The sequence below is a fragment of the Saimiri boliviensis genome, chromosome 1, assembly GCF_048565385.1.
Source record: "Saimiri boliviensis isolate mSaiBol1 chromosome 1, mSaiBol1.pri, whole genome shotgun sequence".
Taxonomy (NCBI): Eukaryota; Metazoa; Chordata; class Mammalia; order Primates; family Cebidae; genus Saimiri; species Saimiri boliviensis.
The window spans coordinates 150,314,152-150,322,939 of record NC_133449.1 but is presented as its reverse complement, the minus strand read 5'-3'; the positions used below and the strand labels follow the sequence as shown (position 1 = coordinate 150,322,939).

Here is an 8,788-nt window from a genome sequence, read left to right as displayed (position 1 = left end):
GCAGGTGACGACTAGAATGCCAGCTCCTGCCTCTGCCCCTTTCGTGGTGCCAGCAGGGGAGATGCTGACTTGGGAGCCTGGCCCCATCTCTGCAGCCTCTGAATCACTCCTCTCAGCTTCTGGGGGTCCTCAAGGCAGGGAGAAGAAGCAGTGAGGGCCAGCTGAGTCCCTCGGCTGGGAGGAAACAGTGAGAGGCCAGAGCCGAGTGTGCAGCGAGCGGAGCTAGGAAGCCAGGGCCAGGCGAGGTGTGGGCCGACTGTGGAAGGGAGGTCAAGTCCCCGGGGAAGGCCAGGCCCCGTGCTGAGGCAGGGAGGCGGGGAGCCCGCGGTGGGGGTCTCCCACATCGCCTCTTTGTTTCCTTTGAGGAGTCCTCGTGGTCTGCAGTCCTCCACCAGCCTGGCCAAACGGGGAGCCTGCTCTACCCTCCCCAGGGGATGCCCCCAGTGGGTCCTCTGCACCCCTTCCCAGCTCATGAGGTTTCCAGCACTGGATTGACTGTTCCAGGAACCTAAACTGACTTAGAGGGTGAGAGACTTTCCCTCTCTAAGACTCAGTTTCCCCCGGTTTTGTAAAACCAGAAAAATAAAACCAAGCTTGCAGTTTTGCTTTAGAGACGAGTAATGATTGACCTTGATGGCTTGGTGGGCGTGGAGCACAGAAAACAGTGGCAGCAGGGTGACGAGTGACCTTGGGGCAACGGCTCAGGAGCAGGGGGCCCGCCCCTGGGAGCTGTGACTCCCACACTCTCAGCTCCGTGACACTCAGTGTTGGGTCTGGCGAGCCCTTGGCCCACAAGCTCTCCTTCCTCCCTCCAGGGCTGGGTCCTCCTGAGGCTTGGAAGGAGCTCAGAGTCTCCCCAGGGGGTCTCAGGGGCTGGTTTCGGGGACCAAGGCCAGCAGTGGGAGGGGCTGGCACCTCTCATGTCAACCCTCGATCATAGCAGCCTCACCGTGCCCAGCTGTGGTTGCATTGTCCTGCTGGAACACGGGGGTCGCACCATGCCAAGGATGTCCATGGGGGCTGCCTGCAGGGCTGCTGTGGCTTTGGGTTGCTGCCCCGTCCTCGGAGAGCAGCCCCGGACTGACCGCCCTGCCTCGGAGGCAGGGCCTCACCTGGCCTGTCTGCACCAGGGCTTGGCAGGCAGCCCCCTCTGGCCCCAGCAGGCCTTGGCTCCAGGCCACCCCAGGCACCTTGAATGCGGGGTCTCGGCCATGCCTGGCTTTTTGGAGAGGAGGTGTGAGGCCAACACACATCTGCTGTACCTTTATTGTACTTGTACCACATCGCAAAATTATTCCACAAAACTCTGCCAAGGTGAACCCATAGCTGCGCACAGGCAGCCCTGGAGGACACACTGGCACCAACTGCCAGCAGCGAAGTCCAAGATGGGTGCCACAGGCCAGCGGGCAACTTGCAGGATGCCTTGTCGCCGGGTCCTCCAAAACCATGTGGGCATCCTTCCACCAGCACGCGGGCCAGACATCCAACAAGAGCCTCCTCCCATCCTCAGACGAGACCCTCCGGCCTTCCAGGAGCCAGGCCCCAGGAAGGAGAAAGAGTTTTAACTTGAAATAGGTCCCGAATGTGAGAGCACCAGTGGTGAATGTGGCCTTGGGGGCCCTCGGAACCGGGGAGGACAGTCCTCGCGTTTGGTTTGGTAGGCGATCTGCGTCTGTGCACACGCCTCTGTAAATATACTTATTCATCATGTATAAATACAAAATAGTAAATAAAGGCTCCTTTCCTTACAGAAAGGATGGAATGCCTCTGGCACCGGCTGCCTCTGTCGGTGGGCACAGACAGCGCTTCCTTCCCAACCTTCTCCCGTCAAAAACTAACAAAACGTGTCCTGTGACACCGGCGGAGCCTGGCCTCCCGAGGCTGCAGTTCCTGGCTCTGGATGACGCTGTCCTGCCTCTGAATTCACTGAATTCATGATGGGCGCGTGCGCTTGCTGGGAGGCCTGGCCCCTCTGGCTCTGTCCCGGGCGGCGCCGCGGCGGGCAGGCGGGCACTACCTCGTGGAGGCGGCTCTGTGCTCAGTGTCCAGGTCGTCCTCCACCACGCTGCGCAGCCCGTCCCGCTCGACGCAGTCCCGGACGGCCTGCAGCACGACGCGGAGCCTCCGGTCCAGGGCCTCCAGGTGTGGCTGGTACAGAACGGGCGCCACCTGGTCCCCCTGCAGAGACTCGGCCATCAGCAGGCTCAGCTTGTACTCCTCCTTGGCCAGGAGCTGCAGACGAAGGTAGGTGGACTTCCGGATCCTGGGGAGGAGAGGGGCGTCAGGCCTGGCACGGGAGAGGGGAGATGCCTGGCCACCAGAAAGCGAGAGAGACTGAGAGAGTGGGGGAAGAGACAGAGAAAGAGGGGGATGGAGAGGGAGAAAGACAGAGACAGACACAGAGACAGAGACAGAGAGAGAAAGAGGGGGAGAGAGAGAGACAGAGACAGAGAGAAACAGAGAGATGGACAGACAGAGACACAGATAAAGAGAGGCAGAGACCGGCAGAGAGAGACAGAGACAGACACAGAGACAGAGAGATGAGAGAGACAGCGAGAGAGGCCCTGTGACCTGACGTCCTGAATTCCTCAGAATGGATGTGGGCCGAGTCCGGCATGAAAGGAGGGAAAGGGGGACTCAACCCTGCACCAGGCGGCCAGGGCCAAGTCCAGCGGCCACGCGGGGGTACAGGGTCTTTGTGTCCCAGCCCGTGTCTTGCCTGGCCTCACATTCTCTTTGTAACTGGGCTGGCAGGATGGATGCAGAGCAGAGGCCCAAGAGGGCAGGAGCTGGGCCGGCCTGGGGCTGTGGGCAGGTGAGCCTGCGTTCCGGGCAGCAGAGCGAGGGTGCAGGGCTTTTCCTTTCCCGGTGTGCCGGCTGGGGCAGGGTGGGGCAGGGTGGGGAAGGCTGTGGCCTCCTCTGTCTCCTGCACGGTGGGGGCAGGTGCTTAGTGGGGAGGAGGCTGGAGCTGAAGCCGGGCCCGCCGGGGCTGTACCTGCAGCATTGCTGTAGCGGCACCAAGATGGACAGCTCGTCGTGAGAGTACTTCCCAAACCTTCCGGAACAAAAGCAGAATTGTCAAGGGCGCCTGTACCAGGTTCCTAACAACAGGCGGTTGGGCTGGGAGCCAGGCAATGGGTCCACCCTGCCTGCCTCCAGCACCCCAGGCAGTGGGTCCACCCCTGCTTGTCCCCAGCCCTGTATGTGGGGTCCTGGCCTTTGGCCTGGGGAAGAGTCCTGGGCAGCTGAGTTGAGACGGCTCGTGGGACTGTCAGCCCCTAGCTTAGACGTGGAGACATCCTTAGAGCCAAGCACCTGTGACGCCCACACACAGGCTATTCAGGTGCCCGAAGCCCATCTCTCTGAGGGCTCTGACCCTGGGAACAAATGTCCTCCTGCCCAAATTACTTGCCTCCATGCTTTGTTTATCAGGGGTCACCCTCCCTGGTCACCAGGGTCTCACAGCACCACCTGAGACCACCCTGTCATAGGCCAGTAGTGGCCACAGGCGGGGCGCAGAGCCTATCCCCGGCAACTGGTTCCAGGTCCTGCGTGAGGACAGAGGCCCATCTATTCTGCTTGGTCCTGCTCTTCCTAACAGCAGCCTCTCCAGGCCTCAGTTTCCCACATAATGCCAGGTCTGCTAGGACTTGTTTTGCAGTGATCCTGTGCCTCAGAGGTCCCATTCCTGGGGCGGCCCTCCCTCTTGATTGGGGCCTGGGGCTGTCCCCTGCATCTGGCCCTGAGATGGGCCTTTGTGACATTCCCATTCCTCCACTGGAGGGTTCTCCTCCCCTTGACCCGGGGCCTCGACTGGCCTCCAGATAGCTTGGCCCAGGAGGTGGCCGGCCCTTCCCCAAGTCTACGGGTACAAGGACAGTCTCACCCTCTTCCGTTGTCTAAATGGATGATGAATGTTTCGTTCCCAAACTTCTCAAAAGTCTCGTAGTGGTGACGGTCCATGTTTCCTGCAGAGAGAAGCAGAAACTGTCAGCTCGTGGGAAGCCGGGCCGCATAGCTCAGAGTCCTCGGTGCCCTGCAGAGCATTGTCTCCTCCTTCCAGCAAGACCTCTAAGCAAAGGCAGAAACTCTGGCCCCTCCCCAGGCCATGGGACCACAGCTGGGCCACGGCACGGATTGTACCCTGAAGAGTACAATCCGCTCCACACACGGCAGGCGATGCTGAGACCCCATGCCCTGCAGGACGTACCCATGAGGAAGTCGAAAATAGTCATATCCATGACGTCCAGGACACGGTGGCTGTTGTCGTAGGGCGGTGTCTGCTTCACCTCCTCGCAGTAGTCGGGGTCCACCTCCCACCTGTGGGGAGCCAGTGTGAGACAGCTAGGCTCTGCCGTATAGACAGGGGTGCCCAGGCCGGATTCTGGGGAGCCCAGCATGCACCATGAGGAGCAGAGGAGAAACACTGCAGCAGGGACTGTGGCATCTGCAGAGAGACCTGCCTTGGCTGCAGCTCTGAGGCTGCATCAGTGGGAGCATGGGTGTGGGAGGGGACGGGGTCCCTCTACCCTGTCCCGGGTTGACCACACCTGGAGCTGCCTTCAGCCCTGGGCCTCGTGTTTTTGGAGGGTCTCTGTGAGGACACAGGACCTGGCCCCACACTCATGAGGACAATGTGGCCATTTCTCCAGCAGGAGTGAAGAAAGGGGCAGGCGTGGAAGCAGAGCTCAAACACTGAGCGGTCATGATTTGAAGGACCTGCTGGGCAGGCTGGCGCGGGCCAGGGATGTGCGTGGAATTCCTGGAGTAAGGAAGCCCTTACCCACCAGCTTATCAGGAAGCAGACGCTTCATACATGCCAGCATCGCACAGCGGGCTCTACACCCATCCCTGCCGCCCTGCGGCTGCGGACCGCCCCACACAGGCTGACAGGAGCCAGTCCCCCGGCCTGCACTCACTCGGCCTTCTTGCGTTTGTGGTAGGAACGCCGCCAGGGGTTCCGCCAGGTCTTCCTCTTGGCCAGTGACAGGTCGGGCAGGAAGGCCGCCAGCGAACCCTCGATCTGGTCCGGCTTCCCGCACAGCGCGTGCTCCGTGGAGCAGTAATAGGAGCACTCGCCATAGAAGCAGATGTTGTTGGCTGAGGAGGAAGAGGCTGCCGGTTACCCAGGCTGCTGGCGCGGCGTCCTCACCTGTGGTCTCAGGGCCCCTGTGGCTGGGCCAGGCTCTGCCTGGTGCTTCCCACGGGCAGGACTCACCGGACTTCCCTCATCAATCCCAGCAAACACCTCCGCCCCACGGTACAGAAAAGTGAACCCAAAGACCTGACTCCCCAAGGCCACACAGCCCCCTTGAGGCAGAGCCAGGCCCGAACCCTCACAAATCAGGGACTTGTGTCTATGGAAACTCTACGGCTGATACTTAGTAGCTGAAAAAAAGGCATGCGTAGTGTAAAGAAAGTGGATTTATAATCCATAGAATGGGAGAAAATGTTTGTCAACCACACATCTACTAAGGATCTAGCATTTAGAGTGTAGGACGGACTCTCCTAACTCAATCACGAAAAGACGAAAACCCAACTGGTAAGTGGACAGAGGGCCCGAACAGGTGATTCTCCGAAGGCGACACCACCGGCTGACAAGCATGAGGAAGACGGGCGTCACTGTCAGTCACCGGGGAGAGGCATCAAAGCCACACACGCTTCAAAACCACCTCATGCCTGCTGGGAGGGCTTCCTTCAAAAGCACAGAGAACAGTAGCTGCTGGGGGCGGGGTGGGGGCACAACGGCACAGCGAGGTGGAAACAGCCTGGAGCCCCCTGACGGGTTCAACACAGTGTCCTCATGTGACCCAGCAACTCCCCTCCTGGGTGAACCCCTAAGAGAAGGAAAAGCATTTCCACGCAAAAACTCAGACACGAATGCTCATAGCAGTGCTGCTCACCTCAGCCACAAAAGAGAACATTGACCCGAACATCCATCAACAGAGGAGGGACAGTCCCGGTGAATGAAACGAAAAGAAAGGAAATGAAACAGACCATGCAAAGCAGTGAAGTCCTGACTCAGGCTGCAGCTTGAATGAACCTGAGGACTCCGTACCCGCGCAGGAGGCCAGACAGAGGCGGCCACACATGATATGAACCCCTGGATACGAAACGCCAGGAACAGGCAAATCCAGAGAGATGGGATAGGATGCGGGTCGCCGGAGGCTGTGGGGTGAGGACCCGTAGCTGGCTGCCCACAGCTACAAGGGTTCCTTTCTGGGATGAGGAAAACCTTCTGGATTTAGATAGTGGTAAGGGTTGCACATCATTGTGAATATACTAAAAACCACTGAACTGTATGCTTTTAAATGGTAAATTTTGTGGTACATAAATTATACCTTAATAAAAGTAATAATAATTTTAAAAATGCAAGGCCGTCGAGGCTGCTAGCAGTGGGGGTCACTGCTCTGAGGCTGGAGGGCCGACCGACGGTGCTCTTCCTGTGTTTATTTGCTGATTAAGTCCAGGTTTTCACACTTCATTTGGTTTGTGGGGAAACTCTGGAAAGTCGGGGGCTGTAGAACTGGTGAGGATGTGGTTTTGTTGGGGCAGAGCCCCGAACCTCACTCACAGCATCCCCAGTCCCAGCATTTCTGCTATTCACACACACGGTTGACATCTCAGCCAAAAGGGCCCCTCCTCGAGTCATGCAGCCAGGCTGAGTGATTCCAAAGTCTCTCTGGCATTCTCGAAGCCTCCAGGCTGCAGGGCTCCCTGTGGGAGCACAAGGCAGGTTTGGGAGGGCACTTTCCAGTGGAGCGAACAGGAGTGTGGCCGGTCTGGGCTGCCCTTTCTTAGGTGAACAAGCTGAGGTCTAGAGAGGCAGTGGGGCGGATGCCAGGCCCACTGGCCCCCACCACACCCCATGCACCAGCAGGTCCTGGCTGGCCTGGCCCCAGCACCCCGATCACCTGTCTCTCCCCTCCTTCTCGCACCTCCTCACCCCAGTGCCAGCGCTGGGTAATTACTGTAAGAATGATCAAAGAAAGAGCAGCTGCGAGTCGGCCGCGTGTTGATGCAGATTCATCAGCAGCCCACAGTGGGACACAGCAGCCCTCATGGGGGCAAGAGCTCCATTTCAGGAGGAAAATCTTCATCAGAGTGCTCATTGGCCGGAGGCTGAAAATTTGTCTGCCGTAACAGCCTCCCGTCCTTGCCTAAGCCGGTTTCAGATGGTACCGTGTCAAAGGAGAAAGGCATTTCTCGGGCCAGATCGGGTTTTAAAGGGGCCTCCCGGGAGGGGTTAGGAGGGTTCTGAGCTGAGTGACCTCAGGCGACTGCCTCCTCTCTGTGCTCAGCCCCGCCCTCGCCCAGGAAGTAGGGGTCCCAGCAGTGCCTGCATCACAGGCTGGGTACTACACAAGGAAGCCACGTGAAGGCAGCTGTGAAGGTAACAGAGGCTGCCTGCGCTCGGAGGGGCGGGTTTTCTGGGAGGAAACAGCGTGAGTCCTTCTCCATTTTAGTAATAGCAACAGACACGGACAGCAAGGAGAGAGCCAGGGTCCCAGACAAACCCAGGAGAGAACCTGCCTCCTCCAGTCACCAGAAAATGGCATCACATCCCGGAGAGCGCGGCCTGGCAAGGACCAAGATGGCCCCTTCACCCTGCGGCTGGAGTGTCTCTGACAATTCCTTTCTCTGACTGTCGGGGCTGATCCGACAAGAGGAGAGTTTGCAAGGTGGATGTGTGCCATCTGCCACGCTGGACAGCTTCCGGTCTGGCAGATAGTTTTATTTCGGGCAGCGGCTCTGGCCGCCTGAAGCAGGTCCACAGCTGGAAACCCGTCTCTTTCAATGTGCAAACGTGCATTTAAGCTGGACACAGCGTTGGAGAGAGTCCTGATGACCGTCCTGCCAAGCCCAGGCAACTGTGGCAGGAAAAAAGGCCATGTGAATGATGGCAAAACCCATCTGTTCATGCTGTGTCGGGCTGAGGGGCTTCCGGAGCTGCGGGGCACCTGGGCCTGGTCCTGGGGGCGCTCACCTGCAGAAACACGGAGCCGCGCCTGGACGGCCTGTGCACCTCTGGGATGTTTGCAAGGTGCTGACAGTAATTTACATGAGAAGTAGACAAGTGAGCACTTGGTGCTTAGAAGCTGTGGGCTCTGGCTGGGGGTGGTGACTCATGTCTGTAATCCCAGCACTTTGGGAGGCCGAGGTGGGAGGATCACCTGAGGTCATGAGTTCCAGATCAGCCTAGACAACACGATAAAACCCCGTCTCTACTAAAAATACAAAAAATTAGCTGGGCGTGGTGGTGCGTGCCTCTAATCCCAGCTACTCGGGAGGTTGGGGCAGGAGAATCGATTGAACCCAGGAGGCGGAGGTTGCAGTGAGCTGAGATTGCGCCATTGCACTCCAGCCTGGGCAACAAGAGCAAGACTTCATCTCAAAAAGAAAAGAAAACAAAACAAAACAGAAGATGTGGGCATGACTGCGGCCTGGCCCCTACACAGCTGTGCAGTGCTGGGGTCCTGACTGCCCTCTCTGAACCTGTGCTCCACGCTATGTGGGGAAAGGGAATGCCTGGGGCTCACCCTCCTGCTTCCCCCTCCCAGAGCCCACCTCCCCTGAGCACTGGCCCTGGCCCCTCTCATCTTCTTACCTTGCTCCTGGCTCTCTCACTGGCTGATGGGTTTTTCCCTTTTCTGATTGATCCCAGGGGAGGATCGTTCAGACCATGGGAGGCCAGTGTGTGTGTAGCGGGGGTTGGGGGGGGTGTCTGCAGTGGGCTCAGCCCTCTGATGTGCCCTGGGCTCTGGCAGGGCCTCTGAGGCCACCTGGC

At 58.8% G+C, this 8,788-nt stretch overlaps 1 protein-coding gene across 1 annotated transcript in view; it reads right to left on the bottom strand.

The window, feature by feature from the left end:
- Positions 1 to 1,248: 1,248 nt before the first annotated feature.
- Positions 1,249 to 8,788, bottom strand: part of FAM20C (FAM20C golgi associated secretory pathway kinase) — a 64,717-nt gene continuing 57,177 nt past the window's right edge. The window contains exons 6-10 of the mRNA XM_010331651.3: positions 4,920 to 5,100; positions 4,211 to 4,320; positions 3,887 to 3,968; positions 2,996 to 3,055; positions 1,249 to 2,263 (exon numbers count right to left, since the gene is read on the bottom strand). Coding sequence (XP_010329953.2) covers positions 2,014 to 2,263; positions 2,996 to 3,055; positions 3,887 to 3,968; positions 4,211 to 4,320; positions 4,920 to 5,100 — 683 coding nt within the window. The 3' untranslated portion in view covers positions 1,249 to 2,013. The remainder of the gene's footprint in view (positions 2,264 to 2,995; positions 3,056 to 3,886; positions 3,969 to 4,210; positions 4,321 to 4,919; positions 5,101 to 8,788) is intronic.